The sequence below is a fragment of the Trachurus japonicus genome, chromosome 14 (assembly GCF_045865225.1).
Source record: "Trachurus japonicus isolate A0001 chromosome 14, Traja_1.0".
NCBI classification, from domain to species: Eukaryota; Metazoa; Chordata; class Actinopteri; order Carangiformes; family Carangidae; genus Trachurus; species Trachurus japonicus.
The window spans coordinates 23776784-23799700 of NC_140920.1; the positions used below are offsets into that span (position 1 = coordinate 23776784).

General features: G+C 41.6%; 2 protein-coding genes across 2 annotated transcripts; one reads left to right on the forward strand and one right to left on the reverse strand.

Annotated features, from left to right (window-relative positions):
- Window positions 1-32: 32 nt before the first annotated feature.
- LOC146974777 (uncharacterized) lies at window positions 33-11412 on the forward strand. Its single transcript, XM_085798950.1, has 8 exons — window positions 33-292; window positions 545-669; window positions 939-1149; window positions 5875-6223; window positions 7674-7816; window positions 9228-9439; window positions 10822-11163; window positions 11224-11412. Exons 1-7 carry the CDS (start codon window positions 143-145, stop codon window positions 11138-11140), a joined length of 1509 nt encoding a protein of 502 aa, XP_085655076.1. The 5' UTR covers window positions 33-142; the 3' UTR covers window positions 11141-11163; window positions 11224-11412.
- A 943-nt stretch (window positions 11413-12355) lies between these two features.
- On the reverse strand, window positions 12356-18013 carry bnip1b (BCL2 interacting protein 1b). Its single transcript, XM_085798417.1, has 6 exons — window positions 17870-18013; window positions 16966-17058; window positions 16779-16870; window positions 16342-16453; window positions 15964-16078; window positions 12356-14270 (listed from the first exon to the last, which is right to left on the reverse strand). The coding sequence occupies exons 1-6, from the start codon at window positions 17951-17953 to the stop codon at window positions 14074-14076; spliced, it is 693 nt and encodes a 230-aa protein (XP_085654543.1). The 5' UTR covers window positions 17954-18013; the 3' UTR covers window positions 12356-14073.
- Between the last annotated feature and the right edge of the window lie 4904 nt (window positions 18014-22917).

Below are 22917 nucleotides of genomic sequence, written 5' to 3' on the forward strand. Positions count from 1 at the left end.
GCCGGAGAGACAAAACGATCACTCCGCCCGCCGTTTGTCAGGCGGAGGACGAATCGACCGCACCCCGAGGCAGCGCAAACGTCCTAGCCGAGCTAGCTCTCCATGTAGCCCGCAGCGTCCAGTCGCAGATCTCCGGGTTGCCATGGCGGAGGGAACCGGGAGTGTTAACGCGGGCGCCGCTAACCTTCCTCCGGGCGACCCGCAGCTGATCGGTATGATCGTGGAGCATCTGAAGAACCGGGGGCTTTTTGACGAGTTCCGGCGGGACTGTCTAGCCGACGTTGATACGAAGGTGGGCAGCTAACTTTAGCCAGACTTCAAGCTAATGCTAGCCAGTGTTGACATGTTGTTTACCGTTACCTGTTGTAATGAATTGGGAAGCATGTAAGTTATACATTTAGTTGTGCTCTTTTCTCTTGCTATGCACTTCAGGTAACGGAAAATGCAAACAGGCAGTTAGCTAATGTGCGCTATTACAGTGTTATTACTGTAGGACAGGTTGTGTTGATGCAGTTTCCTTTGCTGTCTCTGTCCCTGCTGCCAGCCTGCCTACCAGAACCTGCGACAGAAAGTGGACAACTTCGTCACGTCGCAGCTGAGCACACAAGACTGGAACCCGTCCATCAACAAGAACCAGATGAGGAACGGACTCAGGCAAAGTGTTGTTCAGTGAGTTCTGCATTTAGGCTTTGACTTGATTACATTTCACTGTATAGTGGGAACAGTTTCTGACCAGTACACCAGATTTGGAGCTTAATGTTCAAACAAAGACAGAAAAGAAGAAAAACATATGGATGTCTGAGGTTTACCTAAGTAAGGTCACGGTAAAATGAAGTTATACAGTGTTACATTGTCATAGAGTTCATGACTGTCAAGTCAAATAACAGTACTTTGTTGTTGTTGTGAAGTGTAACTCCTGTTTGTATTGTATTTTTTAGATCAGGCATGTTGGAGTCTGGTGTGGACAGGATCATCACACAGGTCGTGGACCCAAAAATGAACCACACTTTCCGGCCTCACATAGAGACTGCTATCCATGACTTCCTGTCAGGGGACAGGAGAGAGGAGAGCGCCTTATGCTCTAACTCTGCACCACCTGAGCAGATAGACGCTCAGGAGGCCCCGTGTCCCTCTGGGCCTAAAACCCCCTGAGGTCTGTTTTAAAAAGTCAACAACAAGGATGTTTGGAAATACAGCAAAGAAATCTGTATTTTCTCTTTTGCTGTAGGCACACAGGCTCATCAGCTCACAATGTTGTTTGGCTATGTTAGCCTTTGGAAAGGTGCAGCATCACACAAGAAGAGGACGTTGTTATTTGCAAGGCCTAGAGTGAGGAGACGTCTGTGCTGCTCGAGGTTACAGCCGAGGAGATGCACGGTCACTGCACTGCATGGCACAAATCTGGATTAATACTTTTGAATCTTTTGATCACTGGCTTTTTTTATATGGGATACATTGGATTTTCATTTTGGAGCTTTGTATATCATGTAATGCTGATTTTCCCCTCAGGGCGCTCATGTACATGAAGACATTTGCCGACATTTCCCACTAACAACGTGTGGAATACCTACATTTTAACCTCTACCTACACGGATTCAGACTGATGAAATTAGTGCACTGTTTGATTTACAATCAGGAGAACTGGACAGACAAGATCCTGCAATATATTTTGTTGAGCATCATTTTTCATCTTGTTGTGATTGTATCAGTATGTAGTATTGTTATTCATCACATCTTCTTAACTAAAAACAATTGACAATATGTTCCACTCCTGTCTTACGTTTGCTTATTCTACCATTTGCATTTAGGATTGTAGTAACCTTGTGTGTTTACTGCAGTGAAAAGAAAGCATGGCCCATCGTCACTACACAGCACCACTAGGTGGGGCAGTTCTCACATGTGGGCCTTTTTAAAGCAGAATCAGAAAGAGACCAAACTCTTAGCTCCAGCACTTGCAGTGGTTTTGTTCACTGCCTCTTGCATACAGTACATGACATATGTGTATATAAGAAACAGGTCTACAGTAACACTATACAGCGATGTAAACAACCTCAAATAAATGAACAAACTCAAGGATGGCTGTTATGTCAGAAGGCTGGAAGAACACTCAACCATCAGCTCTACAGAGATGTGCATATTGATGTTTGATTAAAATGAGCATCGTATAGTTCACTGAGTTGAGTGGCACTCCATATACAGAGCCTATAGTCCTCACTGCAGCAGCCCGGGTTCGATTCCCCCAGTCGCCATTTGCTGCATGTCATCCCCCCTCTCTGTCTCTCTAAAGTTTCTAAACTGTCTGGTCAATTAAAGGCAAAAAGCCGACGCTGCCCTCCCCACCGAAAAAAAAAGTATACATATATTTGTACTATTTCAAATATGTATATGTGCATCTATGCTTCAACGGTGTTGTGTATAGAAAGTACCAGACTTTTAGAGGCCATATGTAAATCCCCTGTGTCTGAGTGTCTGAGATGTTTAGAACTGTTTATAAATTCCTTAAGGACCAGTTTGTAGAGACGCCGTGTCCAAGTCTGACTGTCTGTGTGTGCGTCATCACACATTGCGTAACTTTATCGATTCACTACTTGTTTTGGCAGAAGACTGATCCATAGTATGTGTGTCAGAGTGTGTGTTTTTTGTGAGTATGTGTGTCTGGAAGTCTAATGCTCTTTGTTTTTGTGTACTTGTGTGTCAGAAGTCATAGTCATCCATGAAGTCACAGTAGTAAGTGTTGCACCAGATGATTAGAACAAATTGAATTGATGGATAGATATATTCATTTATAATTATTTCAAGGTTTGTCTAATTTCAGAATTAAAAATGTAATAGTTTAATTAATTAATTTGTAAATTATAATTTTAAGATTTGTTTAAGTTGACCAGGAAGATAAAAAAAGAAAGAAAAAAAGCAGCACCATGCTAAATAACCATTTACATGACACTTGCTAACTTTCTAATTCACACCTGTGTGTTTGTGTAGTAGACGTCACTCTGACTAACTCACTGGTTAAAAAGCAGATTTTAATACATATTAAATTACACTGTCTATCACTGCACTGGAGGTAAAAGCCTTAGCCTTTACTAATGTCGCAAATCTGTAACATTTCAAACCAGCAACATTGTCCTTTAGATTGTTCTAAGTTTTACATCTTGCCGTACAGCGGACTGAACACGTAGGAGCAAAACAGTGAAGAGATCACATGTAGGCTAAGAGTTTATCAACCCAAATGTGACAACAATACTTCCTCCTCGATCAATTCTCACAGAGCAGATACTTGTGAATCTGATCTATATTCACACGCACGTAGAGAGACAGATATGCAGAATGTTGTTTACAACCAGATCACGTACGAGTGCAGGGGGTCCTGCATGTGCGCTGTTTGCACAGTCGTGTCTATGTGCATTAGTGTGCCATTTTGGGCATGTGAGTCTTGTGTTTGAGTGTTTGTGTGTATGTTCTGTGTCGGGGTGAAGGGTCAATGTGTGGGTGGTCATCAGGGGTTGTGCTAGGGAAGCTATGGGATGTTGTTTTGAAGCGGGATGAGACAGAACGGAGCGGGAAAGGTTGCGAAAAGAAAAAAAGTCCTCGAACCAATGTCCAAACATTCAAACATTAGTCCTTGTAAGAGTGTGTCATCCCCGACTGGGCCCCTGTACTGACACACACACACACACACACACACACACCCTGTCTTTCTACCTTGACCTCCCTCTGCAACATGCACACACTTGTTCTCAACCATGTCCACCACAGGCCTTGTGGATGCAGGGTATAAACTACAAGGAGGAGTGAGAGGAGTGAGGTGGTTGTTTGGCTCACATGGAGATGCCAATGTCCCGGTGTCACATCACATGACTGTGACCTGTCCCCTTCTGCATGTCAAGGGCCAGAGGTCATGGTTGTTATGAATCAAAACATACAACCAACAACTAGGCTGCAACATCTGAACGCATTGTGATGAAGAAAACAGAATTCAAACTCACTTTCAAGCTGAATCTATAACCCGTGGGTGCCATAATGATGCAAAACAGACACAGGCTCATATAATACATCTCAGAGTTCAAATTACACCCAATTGGAAACAAATATCAAGCATTAAAATGGTAGAAATTATGAAAAAACAATCAATAAAAGACACATTTTGACAAGAGACATATCATAAGGAATTGGGAATCAATAGTATTCCCATTGCCTGTAGTTCAAATTCAAATTAAAGCATCACAATCAGGACCTTTCAACCAGGCTTCACCATTTCAATTGGTGAGGTCAGATTAAAGTTTATGTCAGGGTTAGAGTAGGGGTTGGATTTATACAGCTAAATGTGATAGTTAGGAGTAGATTCTGTAAGTGAAACATCATGTTGGTGAAGGTCCTCATAAAATAAAGACAATGCTTTTTGTAAAATGAAAAAGAGTAAAATTTGAAGTAGCCATGTGTTATGGATTTTTAGGTTATTTACAGGCCAATTATTAAGTGTTTGTGTCAGTAATCATTGATTTATTAATGTTAGTAGTTAACACATGCTCATGTTTGCTCACTTTTGCTGTTACTGATCTTGATAGGTTATAAGTTTATAAGTCATGGTCAGACGAGTGAGGACTAGTCAGACGGATGTGTTGTGAACTGATGAAGCCCCTTGGATAAGAGGCGAAACGTCTTCCTAGACAAATACAAGTTCACTTGCCTTCAATTCAATTTGTTGCCCAGAGATAAGTTTATAAGTCATAAATACAGGATCAAATCTGCAGCCATAAACAGGCTGGTAAACGGATTTTGGTCCAGATTTGTCTCAGTTTTACGCTCTCTATAGGCCCAGCAGATTGTTGCATGGTCTTCAGAAGATGAATCTAAATGACTTCCTGTCTTGTTCCAGGTTAATGCGTTGGGTTTTTGTGTGAAAATGTCTAACCTTCAGATAACACTGCCCATGGTGAACTGTAACATTTTGGTGTAAAGTTTAATTTAAGAAGCATAATTGGGTTTCAAAAATACATTCATCTGTATGATGCTCAGCAGGGTGGGAAAAACAGCCTACCGCCAAAAGTGTCAGCATGTTGCTCATATGACTGGTCAAAGCAATTTTTTACAACCTGGCAACCCATTTTTCTCCTGTCAGGAACTTTTATCTAATTAATAAAATATGAATAAGTGGTTTCCTAATTAGTTTAACCATGCCAAGTTAGAAGCCACCGGATATTTTGTATAAGCAGAGTCACCACATGGGCTATTTATATAGAAAGTACATTAGACGGACACGATGTGAAAAAAGTAGAGGAATGCAGCACTCGAACAATTCAGCAAACCTGAGCCTCTTCACATATACTGCCGCTCTCTCTTTCAGTCCCGGTGCTTAATACGTTCCGCGCTGCACGTCTCCCTGCCAAGAAGGCAGCTGCTAACCCTCAAAGACACACACACACACACACACACACACACACACACACACACACACACACACACACACACACACACACACACACACACACACACACACACACACACACAGGCTACGCTGGCTGGCTGGCGAGTTAATTGAGTGTGGATGTCTTGAGTGGTTGACCTTCACGTACCCCCGCAGGCTCCGGAGGAACAGGAAGACCTTATAAGAACATTTTATTTTACTTTTTTTTGGGACAGTTAATAAATATCGGATTTATTTTCTTGGCTACTTCTCTCCTCGCGCCTCTGTCCTCCATTGCTGGATACATAGGCTATAACCCATCTAACACAGGAGGACGAGTATGAAGCTGGACATCAGTCGGTGGGTTTCTCTCTGCCGTGGTCGCTTCTCGGTTTCTCTCATCAATGATAAACTTTTAGCTCCGGTCTGCCGCGCGCCGCGCTCGCGAGGCTGCGCCGTGATTGGTGGAGACACGAGCTCCCTTCACTCACCTCGTCGTGAACGCGCGCCTCCCGTCCAGCTTTATATCAGAGCCCTTCATGCCGCGGTCATGCTGTGTACAGCGACCCCCTCTCTCTGCAAGGCCACACTCCCCCCACTACCACCGCCACCGCCACCGCCGCCGCAGCAGCCTGCAAGCCGAACAGAGAAGCACCGAGCCCCGGGTAGCGTCGTCAGACATGCCGGTGAACTTGTCCGCGCTGGTCTTTGTGCTCTTCCTGCTGCTGGCCTGTCAACAGGTGCTGACCGTGGATCCGCATGATGTCCAGGAGAAGCAGGCGAGCCAGGCCAAGAGACGGCTCTCTCCGCAGAGCACAGGTGAGCTGGAGGGGACAACACAACACTGTCCAGATGTTTCACTCGTTATTGATGAGCAGCGAGTCGCTGTGCTGTGATGTTGAGCTGCGATTGGTTACTTCTTCTATAAGAAATGACAGAATAACGCAAAGAGCTGATACCAGGATCTTTCACAGTGAGTCTGAAAGTGCTGCCACACTGAAAAGTCTAAAGGCTAGTTTGTTTTGTGTAGGAACTGGATTATCCTTAATGAGAATCACTTTGTCTCTTGTTTATGATGCTGGATCTGACAGAAGAGAAGCTGCATTATAGCTCAACGTCAAAAACACATAGCCTGCATGTCAATCGGCTGGATTATTGATAGGCTATTAATAGTTATAAATATCAGTGTTGACAGTTGCATAGGTTTGCAGTAAAGACAGGTGGCCCATTTGTGTCCTGCACATGGGGACTCCTTCATTGCCTTATGTGCAGCCAGCCAGTCAGTCAGTTTAAACTGTGCGTCGGGCTGTGCCGTTCCGGGTCGTGTCGTGCCGGGCAGCAGAGCGCGCCTCTCTTGTTTGCTCTCCTCTCCTGCTCGGTTGGTGGCTTGTAATTCAATGCGCAGCTCCGGCGGCTCGATCCTGTCCAAGCACATTCCCTCCGTACCAGCAGGGCGGTGCATGACGGCAACCTCCGGCCTGGAGCTGACCTGCAGCAGGCTGCACCACATCAAGAGGCGACAAAACCCACAACAAGGCGAACAGCAGCACAATAACAGTGTGCTGGTTAAACATTAGTCTAACCTAAAAAAAGAAAAGAAAAGAAAAAGCTCCAAACAAAACGTGATCAATGTCATGTGGCCTGAAGTGAACAGAATGTTCTCAGACAGAGAGGGAGGAAATGTTTTTCATGTAACATTTGTGAAGATTATTGATTATTAAATGAGCTTTAACTGTGACCAGGAGCAGAATAAACTGTCCATCACTGATGCTGGACAGTCTCAGAGTCTCAGCTCATCCACCACAGTGCAGACTGTGTGTGAACTACTTGACCTGCTACCACAGAAAAAAAAGAATGTACCCAAAATAAAAAGGTTACTGTTCTCCAACCCTTTGATTACAGCCATAACCCTGCTGCTTTCTTTTATGGGGAACACACTCTGGAGACAATTCTGTGTCAACAACTTTCATCTGATACGTGTGTGTAATATCCTGGAAAGCTTGGCACAGATTTAAAGTGTATTCTGTCACAGTGCTGTGAAGACTGAGTCAAGTACAGACAGTGTGTAAGGTTAAACCTCTCTGAAAGCAAAACTGAAATCAACAGGACGCCCTGTACAAGAACATCAAACTCACAGCTATTTAAATAACCTAAAAAAAAAAAAAATCCAAAATAAACACTGACTGGCTTCTCTCTGTTACATTGGCTCATCCTGATGTGTGCTGCAGTTCACAGCTCTCTTGTCTCTCTCTACCTCCGTCCCTCTCAGTGGAGATCCAGAGCTGCCTGGTGAGTTCAGGGGACGTCGGCTGTGGGATGTTTCAGTGTTTCAACAACAACTCCTGTGACATCCAAGGGTTGCACCACATCTGTCTCACCCTGCTGCACAACGCCGGGCGCTTCGACTCGCAGGTATGGAGGACCAGCATGAGAGTATGACCTCATTCCACACACTTAAAACACATTTCATCTAATCCCTTCAGTCATTAGAGTCATTTGCGAGGAATGTTTGTCATATAAGGAGCAGTGTATAGTTATGCATGGCACTAGTTGCAGAACAATCTGAGAGGGGAGCTGAAATGAGAGAGGGAACAGCTTGTCTACTTTACTAGAATAGAAGTGCAGGAGGGAGAGATGCAGGTCGAGCGTCTCCAGCACCGACAGGCACAGCGTGATGTTCGGTACATATACATATATCATACACTTCTATACACTAATAAACAATAGTGCAATGAAGTGACATCTATTAATGAAATGCAATAGGAGGCACAGGTCACCATGGCAACATTACTGATGCTTGAAGTTACAGCGCGCTAATGCCCATCCCAGCTCGTTTCAGGGTTTCCGCGGGTCATTAAAAAGTATTAAAAGTCATTAAATACATTTAGCTAAACTTAATACCTTGAATGGCATTAAAAAGCATTACATTAGATTTGCTGGTACCTGCAGAAACCCTGTTGTTTATTCTCTAGTAATACAAACTGTACATATGGCCTGTTGGTGTGTAATGGGGATTGTGACAAACCCATAGAGAATTATCATCCGTCTCTGCTGCTCCGCTCGGCTTTTTATTCTCTTTTTAGCTTAACTCCTCCCTCATCAGCCTCATTAAGGACTAGTTAACACAGGGGGGTCATCTCACAAGTAGGCCACTGGAGCAGATGCTGTCATGCTGTTACAGCTTGAACCAGGTCAGAGCTCCTGAAACACAAGAACTTTATTGGACCGGCAAGTTTTTGACTTGTGCTCATCCGGTCAGGGTCATGATAAAACACATCTCAGGTGACATTTAAATAAGAGGGGTGTAAAAAAAAAAAAAAAAAGACCATGTTAAATGGTCTATGGCCTTAATTCAAAGGTGTGTTGGGGCGTTGGTCATGTGGCTTCAAGGCAATCGTTGTCACAGACTGGTGGGGAATGTCCAGTAGGGGACATGTCACGGACGCCACCATGTTTTGTACAAAGTGCAGCTAAAGAGTTGTTCAAAACAAGATTTAAATTGAAAAAAGCTTGCAGATTTAACAGTTCTCTAAATTAGTACCCTGTAAACACAAATATATTATGAGACTATAGGCCTCTGCCTCTCCCTCCTACACAGGAGCACGGAGCCACACAGAGACATCTAATTGGTTGTTTTCTGTATCGCTTTGTAGTTGTTTTTCTCTCTTTTTAGTGGTTTCGTGCATCTCTTCCTACACTGTAGAGACATAATAGTGGGCAGAGTTACACTCAAGGCCAAATTTGACATTTTGAATGCTGCTTTGCTAAATGCCAACTATAAACTCCTGCTGTTTTCCTGCTGTTCTCCTCCTCTTCCTCCCAGGGCAAGTCATTTGTGAAGGATGCGTTGCGGTGCATGGCGCTGGGCCTTCGACAGCGCTTCAGCTGCGTGAGCCGCCGCTGCTCAGCGGTCAAAGAGATGGTGTTCTCGCTCCAGAGAGAGTGCTACTCCAAACACCAGCTGTGCCTGGCTCTACGGGACCACATGGACACCATGGGCAATCTGGTCCAGTTCCACCTGATGTTTCCCCCGGGGTGAGAGAGACACACTGATGCAGCACCGACCTATAGTTCAGCAGTGATAAACACTTTAACCAGTCTTATGGTGGCTAATGGTAGCAGTGGTGTTACTGTTGTAACAACTGTTCATTCAGTTTTCTTACCAGGAGACATGTTTATTATGGTGGTGCCATGAACATTTTTCAAAGATATTTTGACATATGATTGTTCATAATGGCTGATTTACATATCGTTGCTTCAGTTCCAGGCCCATGATAATTACTGTAAGCTTCACTTGCAAATATAATGAAGAGGTTTAATAAGTAGTCAGATTAAAACTGTTGTAGTAGAAAGGGTAACAAGATTAGGTAATTAAATGAAAGCTGGATTAATATCAAAAATTAAAAATATAATAGTTCAACATGTTGGAAATATGTGGTTTAAAGGGACAACGAGGAGTTTTGGAAAAGCGAAGCGTTTTCACACTACATTTATGAGCCTCCGCGCACACCATAAAATTCTTTGACCGGCGCAAGACAGACTCATGTTTTCATTCATCAATAATTAAAGTCAGAGGTTCAAAGAGGTTCACATACCGTCGTAGTTCCGACCATAAACGGTGATTCTGCGGCGTTATTCTCATGACTCGCCACGAAGGAAACGCTGGTCGGCTCGCCCAGCATTTCCGCCACCACTAATAATAACAAAATAACGATAGAGACAGAACGATATATTTATCGAAAATGGGCCCATTAACAAGTGTGGGTAACGTAGATTCATCCACAATAACGTGAGACTTTTTTATAACCGAATAGAAACTCCTCGTTGTCCCTTTAAATTGAATTGAAATCATTTTATTTTCGAACAAATGTGCCTAAAATGAAAAAAAACCACACATATTCAGCTGTGCATATATATATATATATGTGCCTAAAATGAAAAAAATATATAATATATGTGCCTAAAATGAAAAAAAAAACACACAGCTGTGCATATACTGTATATATATATATATATATATTTATATATAAATCATCAAATCATAATGTGCACAAGTTTAAAAAAGGAGTAGGAAGTAGTATGCACTTTAAAAAAAAAATACTCACCCCTTTCTACTCATCATGTTTACTACATAAATATCCATATCAATATAGTACATATACTACTACATGTGTGATATTGTGGGTTAATTAGAGGAAGAGAGCTGTCTCCCAGTTACTGTCCTAATTCAGGGCCCTATGAAAGTGTGGCCCTTCACAGCCGAGTTAGACCGCTAACCAACATACGATTTACACCGTGTCACCTACTGTTGTAGTGAAATGGCCCCGGTCACCTAGCAATCATGACAACATATAGCTAAGTGTATGTGTGTGTGTGTGTGTGTGTGTGTGTGTGTGTGTGTGTGTGTCCCGTGCCAGACCGTATGTGGAGCTGGTGAACTTCCTGTTGAAGTGTGGAGACGAGGTCAGGTCGTGGGTGGGCCGGCGGTTGCGCGGCCAGTGCGAGCAGCACTGGGGGGCGCTGTGCAGGAGCTTCACCAGCAGCTGTCCTCTCAACCAATCGGACGCTCCGCAGCAGACCACCACTCCAACTCCGCCCAGCGCGCCCTGGCCTTTCACCGTGCAGCAGCCCACCAGGGAGCCCGGAGCAGGCAGCCGGAGCGGGCCCAACATGATCGACAACGCAACTGAATCTGGTCTCTCAGTGTCTGAGAAAACCAATCTTACCGCGTCATAGAGCCACGGGCCAGTGACGCAGCTGTACAGGCAGAGGTGCAGGCAGAGGTGCAGGCAGAGGTGCAGGCAGAGGTGCAGGCAGAGGTGCAGGCAGAGGTGCAGGCAGGGTACACAAAGATACAAAGATGGTGCACTTATTACTATAATACTAGCAGTAGAATGAGTAGAAGTAGTGGTAGTAGTAGACATAATAGTTTTTCTAGAGTATCCAGTGTAGAGTTGCTGGTTAAAGCGATGCAACATAACTTATTTAATCTGTTGGGTATTTTGTGCTATTAAAGAGATAGTTCACCCAAAATTCAAATTTCACTCATTATCTACTCACCCTCATGTCGACTAAGAGCTGGGGGAATTTTCAGAGTCCTCCGTTCCTTCTCTGAGTTACGGGGGGGGTCCGCGTAGCAGTATTTGTCCATATAATGGTTGTCAATGGATACCAACTTTCTTCGTCCAAAAAGACACACCAAAAAACATCCAAATACCTCCATACTGCTCGTCTGTAATGTCCCTCTTGTACTGAAGCCCCGACATGAGAAACTGTTCCGTCGGTCACTGACACAGGAAGAGCAGTGAACCGAGACAGCTTAAAATATAGACTTATTTAATTTTTTTCGGAACAAGTTCTCATGTCGGGGCTTCAATACAAGACGGACATTACACACAAGCAGTATGGAGGTATTTGGATATTTTTTGGTGTGTCCTTTTGGACGAAGAAAGTTGGTATCCATTGACAACCATTATATGGACAAATACTGCTGCACAGACCCCTCCGTAACTCAGAGAAGGCACAGAGTAGATAATGAGTGAAATTTGAATTTTGGGTGAACTATCCCTTTAATATTTTTCTTTACATTTGACTTTGTACACAGATGAAAAACCAATTATCTACCTCACTTCAACATCACAGTAAACACCACAGTGGCTGTATCCTGCAGCGACGGGCATGGACACACACAAGTAAACACTACAGGGAATTTGTTTCTAGCTCAAGTGCAGCTGATGGCTGAAAGTCAGTATTCTACCTATTTAAGTCTGTTTTTGTATTTATGAGCATTGTTATTTTATGCAGCACGTGGTTGGCACACTATCAGACGTTATCTTGTAGACAGTCAGGGTGCGGTCTGCAGGAAGGGAAGCACTCTCCGGTTGTGACGTGTGATGAATATGTATTTTTGATGTTCTACTTGAACGATCACATTTCATACAGACCCCAGGCTTCAAGCTATATTTTGTAAGTTTTTATTTAAATGAATGGAAAAATACATTTGTAAGCAATTTTTGATTGAAATTAAATAAACTACAATGATGTCACTGAACAGAGACATGTGTGTTAATTAAGTCAGTCCTGACCTGTTGAACGGTTTCTCAGACAAATTCTCTACTGGTGACATAATGTGAGATATTCTGCCATCTACTGGCAGATCTGTGCTAATGCTGCACGTCGACATATAGCATGTTAGAAATATATTCAGCTTTGCTTAAACAAACAAGACTTTTTGTTTAACATTCACACAGTCACTGAGTCAAGTTGTAGCAGACGTGATTCACGTAAAGAGAAAGAAATCACAGTTCAGAGTGAGTGACCTGGACGTCTGACTGGAGGGAAGAATCACATCAAGGCACAGGGTAAACGCATCGACAACTGTAACAACAGTGAAACAGCCACCCAAAGCAGACACACACACACGCACACACACACACACACACACACTGTAGTTTGACAAAAAAGTAAACAAAGTTATTGCATACAACAGCTCTGACCCTGGTTAGTCCTGATGCCAGTTGAAGGGCCGGTCAGAGGCCCATGAGTGTGAAAATAGGCAGGATGTTAATTTCTCTCGAGGCTCATTTTTTTCTTATGTCACTGTGAGTAGAGACCATCACAAAGAGTGAGCCTCGTCCCAAACTGTGCAGACTGTGAGACATACATTCATAGTGAGTATCGAAATTCTTGCTTAAAGGGATAGTATAACATTTTGGTAAATTCGCCTATCGCCATAATCCCTATAGTCATAGCAGTAGGTTCATTACCTTTAATTATCGGTGCATGTTGTTTTGAGATCTGCGGGGCAGAGACGCGAGATGCTCAAAATTCCAAAGCTCAAAATCCTGTCATTAAAAACTCATCAAATACACAATCCAACAATTCCAAAACGCTCTCGCAGAGAAGTTGTGACCTGCACAATCACCACGCTGTGAAATAATCATGTATAATTATTATGTAACATTACGACACATGAAGCAAATACTTGGAACTACTTGTGTAGTACCACTCCGCCCAGCAGCCGTGTCTGGAATGTAGTTCCGGCTGCATTTGACTCGAAATCAACTCTGTCTCGAAATGTTACATTATTATTTTATAGCGTGGTGAATAGGGAGGTCAAAACTTCTCCACAAGATCGTTCTGGAGTTGTTGGATTGTGTATTTGATGAGGAACAGGGGACCTGTACCATTCACCTCCACTGTGTTCACTAAGCAGCTCACGTCTCTGCCCCGCAGATCTCAAAACAACATGCACCGATAATTAAAGGTAATGAACTTACTCCTATGACTACAGGGATTATGGCAATAGGCGAATTTGCCAAAATGTTGAACTATCCCTTTAAGACAGTGTAAACCAACACCAAACAAAGCTTGTTTGAAGTGTGCTAAGGCTTTAATCCCACTGCTGTTGTTGCGTGAAAACCTCTTAATGCCAGTTTTAGCCCTTATGCTCATTCTATTCAAGTTGATCTTATAGAAGTTATTCACTATAATTTGCTCAATCTAAAAAATGAGGTTTCTAAAACAAGGTAAACGATGTTTCTCTATGTGCAGCAGTCCAGTCTCCTCCCCATGTAGTCCATACGTAAAGATGTTACCTGCTTAAACATCTTGTGGTAACAGATGGAATACATTCTCCTGGTCATCGGCTGTGCGACTGAGCCGGTTGTCTAGATGAAGGGGAAGAGACGTTTCTTCAGGATGTAGAGGACGGTGGCGAGGAAAAGGGCCAGAGCCAGGAAGATGAGCAGCTTGTCCGTCAGCTCCCGCCGGTTGTACTTCAGGATCAGCTTCCTGCCCAGGTGGATGGTTCCTGTCATGTTCTTAAACTCCTCGTTGGTTTCCTGCACCGTCCTGGAGGAAGTGGCTGTGGTGAAGGAGAGGGAGAGGAGGAGAAAGTGGAAAGGTGTTAATGGTTTCAGAGGAAAGATCGGAGATTGAGGCATAAAAGAACAAGAGAAACTTGAATTTCTAAGCAAAAAGGTTCAATTTAACTTCTGCAAACTCAAATACAGCGCTGCTTGAAAGTTTGTGAATCCTCCAAACATGGTGCCTGTGATTGTGGCCAAATTATTCAATTTTGGACTCATCTGTCCAGAGGATGGACGTCCAGAAGGTTTGTCCAAGTGCAGTCTGGCAAAGTTTAAACGGATAACTTTGTTCTTTCTTGAGAACAGAGTCTTCCCTCTAGCAACTCTCCCATGAATACCATGTCTATTCATTTTTCATCTGATTGTAGACACATGTACAAGTATCCCAGATGCTGCCAGAGAGGTCTGCTACTCTCTGGAGGTGATGGGTGGGGACGGCCTTTACCGAATTATCATTTTTTTCTGCTGCTTCTTGGTGAAAGTTTTGATGGCCGTCCACCTCTGTGCAGAATTGCGGTGATTGTGGTGACTGGTATGACAGCTCTTTTAATCAGTGCTGCTCAAAACCTTTCCAAAGGATGTCTTATTTGATTGGTCTGCTTAACCGATTACTTAAAGGAGAATTCCGGTCATTTTTGTCCCCTGAATCGTTGTCCTGATGGTCACCCGGTATTGGGGGGAGCAAAAAACGCGACTAAAATTGATACAGGCAAACCGTAGTTACACCATGGCTAGACGGCGTTAGCAATAGCCACAACGCTTAAAGGGATAGTAGCATTTTTTTAAAGTGGGGTTGTATGATCTACAAATAGCCCCTAAGTACTTTAATCGCAGTAGCAGACTCTCTGCACTCCTCCCGTTAGCAACGCCAGCCCATAGCCCTGCCCAGAGATTTACAACATACATTGTTGTGAATGGACCCAAAGAAACGGCCTATTTTCGCAGCCTAAAAGAGGTTTTATCTGAAAAAAAATACACAGTTCCATTGTTTGCTATAATATAATTTTTTCCAGCCCTTCAAAGTGCAGGAAAAACACAGTTTTTATTAGGAGCTAACCAACTGCTGATCGGCGGGCGCTAACCCTGGGCGGAGGGATACATGAGTTGGTTAGGTCCAAATAAGAACTGTGTTTTTCCTGCACTTTGAAGGGCTGGAAAAAATTATATTATAGCGAACAATGGAACTGTGTATTTTTTTTTCACGTAAAACCTCTTTTAGGGCGCGAAAATAGGCCATTTCTTTGGGTCCATTCACAACAATGTATGTTGTAAATCTCTGGGCAGGGCTATGGGCTGGCGTTGCTAACGGGAGGAGTGCAGAGAGTCTTCTACTGCAATTAAAGTACTTAGGGGCTATTTGTAGATCATACAACCGAACTTTTAAAAAAATGCTACTATCCCTTTAAGTATGGGGGCAATTTTTTCAACCACCACAAACACTCAAAAAACAATCAAATATCTATGGTACATGACCCGAATCCTTATGACACACCACTGAACTCATAAACTGTACAGTATAAACCAGTATAAACAGTATAAACTTTGTGTTTTTGCATGTAATCATCACTCACCTCAGACAGCCGAACTCAATTGATAAACATTAACCTGACATTTCATATAAAAACTGGTGATGATAAAATAACAGAATCATGGTAAAACAACCACATGGATAAGTATTGTGTTTTTTACCCAGTGTGCCGATGGTGTCCTCGCTCTGCATCACCTGTTCAGACATCATCCTGCTGATGGACATCAGACTCTCTGTGATGTTGCTGCTGGTTTCCACTAGACTTTCTTTAGTTGCCTTCCTGAGATAAACACACACACACAAAGCAGGGCTGCTGTTTGTCTGTTTGTTTTACAATCCGGCAGACCAGCAGTAATACGACATGACAGTGGGGCTCTGGTTGTAAGCCAGCCCAAAGCCGACTGACTCCGTGACAGGCTTATACTCCCTGTTTACACCCCAAATGTGGGAACTGCTGTTCAAATATTTCACTTTACAATGGCATGAAGCTGATTGAATCAATATTTCATCACGACAACAGAGTCTCGACGGAGCTGCACTTGCCTCTGTCTGGTGCTCTGGTTTTCTCCTCCACACAGCAGCATGTCCTTCTCCATGTTGTCTATGGCCAGTTTACAGGCCAGGTTGGCTTTCCTCCACGCAGTCTGGTTACTGCAATCAACAGAAACCAACTTTGAAAACTTTCTTCATCTCGTCTGGTCGGTTGTCTGGTGACTTTCTAACAATCCCAGGCCAACAACTGTTTCTTTGCTTTACCACTTGTATTTATCTGGCTCTCAAAGTCTCATCAGCTCCACATTTGGATGTACAGTATATTTGTTCTTTCCTTATAAGATAAAGAAACCTTTCATGTGAAGAGTTGATGTCAATGAGGAACTGGAATTTCAGTTTGCCAAGAAAAATCTATTTACAAAGTGAAATAATGTTAGTAACATCAAAGGGGAAATGAAGATGGCTGCTGTGTGATTTTGAACACCTTAACATTTGTCTTCGCTGGCTCTCTGTCTCAGCCTGAATGTCCTGTCTGTCCGTCTCTCTGTCCTGCTCTCTGGCCATCTGCTCCATATCCTGACAAAAACAACAACACCAGCACGCCACGTCAGGTAAAACTGTTTGGATTTTAAACAATCGATGTGACAGAGCACGCATGTGATGAGGCTGACCTGTATTCGGAGTCTGAGCTTGTTGAACTTCTCCTTGACCTTTGAGTTGAGCTCCCTGAGAGAAGACTGAGGTCCAGGGCAATCCATGATGTCCTGCAGGCACGCATACAAACACACACAATGTGAAATGTTGCATGACAAAATAAGGTTGGGAATACACATTATATATATTGAACAAGGGGCTGTTAAACCATTATCCAAATGAAAAATAAAAATAATGTAAATGATAAAAAAAACTGATTTTACTGTAAATTTTAGACATACATATTTGGAAATCTCATTATAAATAAAAGTATACAAAACATTTTGTTTACATATTTGATTAAATAATTCGAGTTTTTTTTTTTTGTTTAGTTTAGTTTTTTAATAACGTTACATCATCTCTGTTAAAAAATGGAACACCCAAATACTGGTCAATTCAAGTAGTAGCCTAAAAATCTCTTTTGATTTAATGTTGTTATTTTTTACGGTAATTTTCCTCACTTATCATCATCGCAGTGCCACTAAAGTAAATCGTGTAGATCATCTCCGACGATCACATTTTATATTCAATCTTGGAGCTGAAACTCTTCCTGTCTGACCAAAGCCAGTGTGTTTTCTGTTCCTTGTTCTGCTCATTAACGCGCAGCTAAAAACAAACAAACAAACAAAAAAACCGCCCAAGACACCGTCAAACTGTAACTACGGTGTGTTTCCTCACACAGAGACGGAGTGAATTAACTGTTAGCAGTGACTGGACGGTTTTAACCAGCACATCGCTAGAAGGCCATTTCCCTCTGTTCACAACCCCAGTTAGGTTCAGTTAGCGTTAGCTTGACGAACAGCTCTTCACGATCAAACTGATACCAACAAGAACTAAACATAGAATAATAATAATCACAGACGACACGTTTCCAACTCTTACCTGAATGAGGGCCTTGATTTCTAGGTCATATTTAATAATTTCTTGTCCACAAATTCGGACGTGGACGTCCATAGAAGACGCCATGTTTGTTTTTGTACGGCAGCCTAGACGCCCAAAAGACGAGCTGCGGAAGGCGAAGCAACAAAGTTATTGGAATTCTCTCTTGGACGTACGACAGGATAAATACTGAACATATGACTTAAAATTATTTCATTTCAACATAGCTTTACACATTTTCTAATCGCACTGTTTGAATATTGTTTTTATTCCACATTTAATGGAGTTTATTGGAGAAAATGGGAACAATTTAGTGTAATGCCTATGAATGGGAATAATAAGAATACTTGTATTTTGTTGCCTTGTTGAACTGAAGGTTGCCTTCCATTTGTGGTAAATTTGACATTTAGTACTTTAGTACCAAACCCTGTTTCAATGATTTACTATGGAATTCAAAACACAATGTGGCCGTAACAGAAGATCATATAATACCTTAAAACCACAACTTTGACTGGCAGACATGATCTTTTCCGATGGTGGTAAATTTAGTAGTTCATGTCTCTCCCACATACATCATCCTGCTGCTGTAAATGCTCAATACTATAGGACCAGATTACACTGTATTGAATCATATTTCTTTCCGTTTTTAGTAACAGCTAAAAACTCAAGTGCCCAGATGCTACAGGAAATGACAAATTTGTTTTTAAAAATTAAATTACTAAATAGAGTTAGAGTTCATTCTTAATCCTAAAGCGAAATTCTGATTTATGACATACTATGAAAATTTAATGAAACCATTGGTACAACTCAGTATACACTTGAATCTTCATTTCAGTAATGTGGAACCACGTGCGCACAGTAAATCACACAAGGACACACAAGGGTCAGGATGGGGTGCTAATGGTTTTATTATTTTGATATTAAAATCAATAAACATAATCAGACTATTGTGGTTACAAGCAAAGCTGCGGTACCAACTCCTGGCTGATACAACAGAGAAAGAATTATTTTTAAAAAAAAAGAAACGGAGAAAGAAAGAAAAAAGAAAGAGAGGCACAAAAACACAACAGAGATTCAGGGCAGGTGTCCGCAGGATGTGGATGAGCCAGAGACAAAAACTGTCAGAAGCTCTCAGAGAATGAGCCGTTACAGTACAAACCAAAACAAAAAACAAACATTTTTTTTTACATTTTCATGCCTGTGCATAAAACCACCCAATGTGCCTCAAAGAAAAAAATACAATGTAAAAGAAAAAAAAAGAAAAAGTTAGTTAAACAAAAGTATAAACCCAGCACGACATTTATTACACAACATAAATATAACAACTGTCAAGATATTGTATTTGAACAGGCATATATGTGAACTACAAATATAGACGTCATTGCTAAAGAGAGGATCAAGTTAGTTTCAGCAGGATACACTTTCTGCAGGTTTTGCTTCTTTATGAAATTATAATCACCAAGAGATCTATTATAGAGCACTTAGCAATGAAGTACAGCCCTCCTACTGAGACTGGTGAGAGGAACACACACAGGACTAAGTACAGAAAGATCCCATGCTGTTGATCTAGTCAAATAAGTTACCATACAAGACCAGAAGCATCATCATAACAATGGCATGTAGCTGTGGAGCTCAGGATGACAGATACCTCGCACATCCTCTACATGTTGGACTTGTATGGATTCCTATAAAATCTTCTTACTGTCTGTCGTTATTATCAAAAGTGAAAAAAAGGAAAAGAAACTGATGTTTTTAGGATAAACATTATATTTTTGATAAACGTCCCTCGCCTCATGCATTTTGGCAAGTCTGGAAGATGTAAATCATTGCAGTGTTGGATGATGAATTGGATGTGTGTGTAAATATAGAAAGAGGGGTTTTGTTTTTATTATGGAGGGTGGGTTGCTGTCGTTTGCTTTAATCGGATCAGTCTGCAGAAGAGGAAAAGAAACTCCTCCACATTATTCATTGCAGAGGAGGGTAAGGGGTCTCTGCCCACCAGCCTTAAGAGACCCTAATCTCAGGAGCTCCCTGACAAGACAACTGCAAACCAAAGCCCTTCTGAAAAACAAAACCAAAAATAAAAACTTTTTTTTTTAAAAAGCACCCAGAAGGGGTGAAAACATCTCTGGTGCAGTGGTGAAGTTTTTTTCCCAGAAAACTTGATCAAATTATCATGATCAGATTTTCAAATTTCCCCGCCAGAGTTAGAGAGAGCGAGGAGAGGAGAGGAGAGCCAACTCCTCACCAGAGCTCTGAGGCTGTGGAGCAGCTGAACCTCGGCCCAGTCCAGACCACACAGGTTCTACTGGGATCAAACCTCTGGCCACAGAACACTTAATGAGGTTCACAGACTACAAGCACTCAGTCACACTGAAGCCTAATTAATCTGTTATTATAATGACTTTTACATTACTCTGATGGTTACTATTTAATGTTGTTTAAGTTTAACTTTAGTGTATTGATCTTAGATCAGTTTGCACTAAACCAACAGTGTGTTGTCCCTGCACTTTTATTTTTGTATTGATTAAACCAGATAAAACATTTTAATTGCCCGGCTTTAGATTTCCTGTTATTATGTTTGTATGTACAAAGACAGGCTTGTTTCCAGTGTTTATGCTAAGCTAAGCTAAATGGCTGTTGACGGGAGCTTCAGATGTACTGAACACAACAAAGTTAAACCATCTTGTCATAATTCTGGCAAGAATATGCAGCAATTTAAAATGCAAATATCTTTTAAGGCCATATTAAAAGCTACATTGTTTAACATGCAAGTCTTAAATTTTAATTGCGGGTTACATCATTTCACTAATTAAAATGAAAATTTATCAGAATTTTTGTATGTCTTGTTATATTTCAGTATTTATACATAAATACATCTTTTAACTAATTTAAGGCTGCAGTTTTTTCATTCTTGATACATTTTCAGATCAACTGCCCGATTATTTTGTCATAATCAATAACTGTAACACTGCACAAATAGTGAAAGATGTCCAATTCCTCAAAGCCTAGGTTGACGTCTTCACACTAGTTGAGCTAGATATGGCTGACCAATGGCCCCAAACCTGATACTAAAGGGTTTAGTATTATTTTTTGATGATTAAAGTATTTCATTAATTTTCTGTTGACTGACAGAAAATTAAATGATTTATAAATTCTTAAATACTTTCAGACTTTTTTGATATTTCTCAATCTTTTTAGTGTCAATATGTCAAATAATTGTTTTACAATCAAATTTAGTTATTGAAAAAAACTCTTAATATCTCATTTATTTTATTTGTGTGTTACCATTTGCAATAAGTGGTGGCAGAATTGAACAAATTTAAAGTACATAATTAAGTAATATTACAGATGTGCACTGAGCAAATCAAACCATATTCTCTATGTGAAAAAACAAGACAATTAATTCTGTTTTCTGTAGTTATTACAGAGTTGCTATCAAAGTTGTATAATAACAGGGGTAACTGTGTTTCACTGTGCCTGTAGTCTGTGTCTGTGAACCTCATGTGAAGTCTCTGACTCATGGCAAAGCCCACTTCAGTGGAAAAGCTATAAAGTAGTTGAAATAAATTTTCTTCGAACATGTTAATTTACAGGACTCAACAAATAAATATCAAACAAATGGCATGAACACTGGGATCAGGGAAAAAAGGCAATAAAATATAATTTAGGAAAAAAAAATTCAAACGTGCAACATTTGACAGAGTCAGAGCATAAATACCAAACCATAATATTAATAAAAAAAGGTTTAAACATACAAGCAGGACAGCGGCCGTATAAAGATACAACATTCATGATCTTTCTGGATCCTGACAAGGAGACTAATCTACATTTATCAGCAAAGCAGCAGCAGCAGAGTTATACCTCGCTATGTCAGCATACAGCAGTGCAGCAGTCAGAAACACAAGACTGACCAGAGTCATCAACAGAAGGAATAATATGGCTAATACAGCTTTTTAACACAGCCATGTTAGCACCCAGCCACTGACAGATTAGCACCACAGTTTACCTCCATGCTCAGTTTGTCGCTTCATTCGCAACCTGCGACTCAGTGCCAACACTGACTTCAAGGAGGGTCTGGCACTTCATAATAGCAAAGTTAAGAAACGGAAAGTTCTGTTGTGTGTGTGTGTTTTTTGATTTTTTTTTTTTTAGTTTTTTAATCCTTTCTCGAAAAGGTCTCGAGAGGCAGCAGCACAGTGCTCCATGTCCAAACCAAAGAAGAAGAAGAAGAATAAGAAGAATGCATTGTAATTGACTAGGTATAAAGCAGGCCCGAGTCTCCCTCTGCCTCAGACACAGTGGAAGTTTGCTCTTCTCTACATGGACACACCAGCGGTGATAGCAGCAGCAGCCAATACAGAAAACACAATAACGTGGCGTAGTGGGCAGAGAAAGAGTTTTAAACCAGAACCAGGTTTCCCAAAACATCGATCAATTTAGTTCAAGCGTTGTCGTATATGCTGTCTCCTTCAGTAATACTTTAAAGAGGGAACTCCCATGCAGAGTTAATTTTCTTACCCTGACATGGAAAACAGCTTCTATCAGCTGTTAAAGGCTGTTTATGATACACACTGTGTTGATCTGGGGGTTAAAGTGAGGTTTTCGTTTCATTGTATTACTTCAAGTTTAGGTTTTGGGAAACCCAGCCCATTTGTTTCTGCAGGGAAACCCCCTCCCGACTGAAAGAAGGTGCAGATTTGTGTTCTCATATATTTGATTAAGGCACCTGGTTCAGCAGGCATCATATTCAAAATATCTTTTTTCCTTGTATATGTAAAAACCAAGTGCAAGGTGAGTAACGCTGTTGGTCTTTGAAAAAAAGAAAAGAAAAAAAAAGAAAAAGGGTGTGGGAAGAGAATCAGGGGTGTGTGGTGGTAATAATATACTGAAACTGTGTCGTCATGGACACCCTAAACCAAAATCTAAAGTCTCTTTGTGCTCATTCAATAGCAGCAAGTATGAAATCATTCGACTTGAGAGTACAGTGAGCCCAAGAAGTCGTGCAAAACCTTGTGACAATGAATACACTTTCTGACAATCGGCCAAAT

Excerpts from the sequence above, each read along its gene's own strand:
- LOC146974777 (XM_085798950.1), top strand. The coding sequence starts at position 143 with ATGGCGGAGGGAACCGGGAGTGTTAACGCGGGCGCCGCTAACCTTCCT. Across the intron at positions 293-544 it reads TAGCCGACGTTGATACGAAG|CCTGCCTACCAGAACCTGCG; the intron begins GTGGGCAGCTAA and ends CCCTGCTGCCAG. Across the intron at positions 9,440-10,821 it reads CACCTGATGTTTCCCCCGGG|ACCGTATGTGGAGCTGGTGA; the intron begins GTGAGAGAGACA and ends GTCCCGTGCCAG.
- bnip1b (XM_085798417.1), bottom strand. The coding sequence starts at position 17,953 with ATGGCGTCTTCTATGGACGTCCACGTCCGAATTTGTGGACAAGAAATT. Across the intron at positions 16,871-16,965 it reads AGCTCAGACTCCGAATACAG|GATATGGAGCAGATGGCCAG; the intron begins GTCAGCCTCATC and ends TGTTTTTGTCAG. Across the intron at positions 16,454-16,778 it reads CAGCGAAGACAAATGTTAAG|TAACCAGACTGCGTGGAGGA; the intron begins GTGTTCAAAATC and ends TGTTGATTGCAG.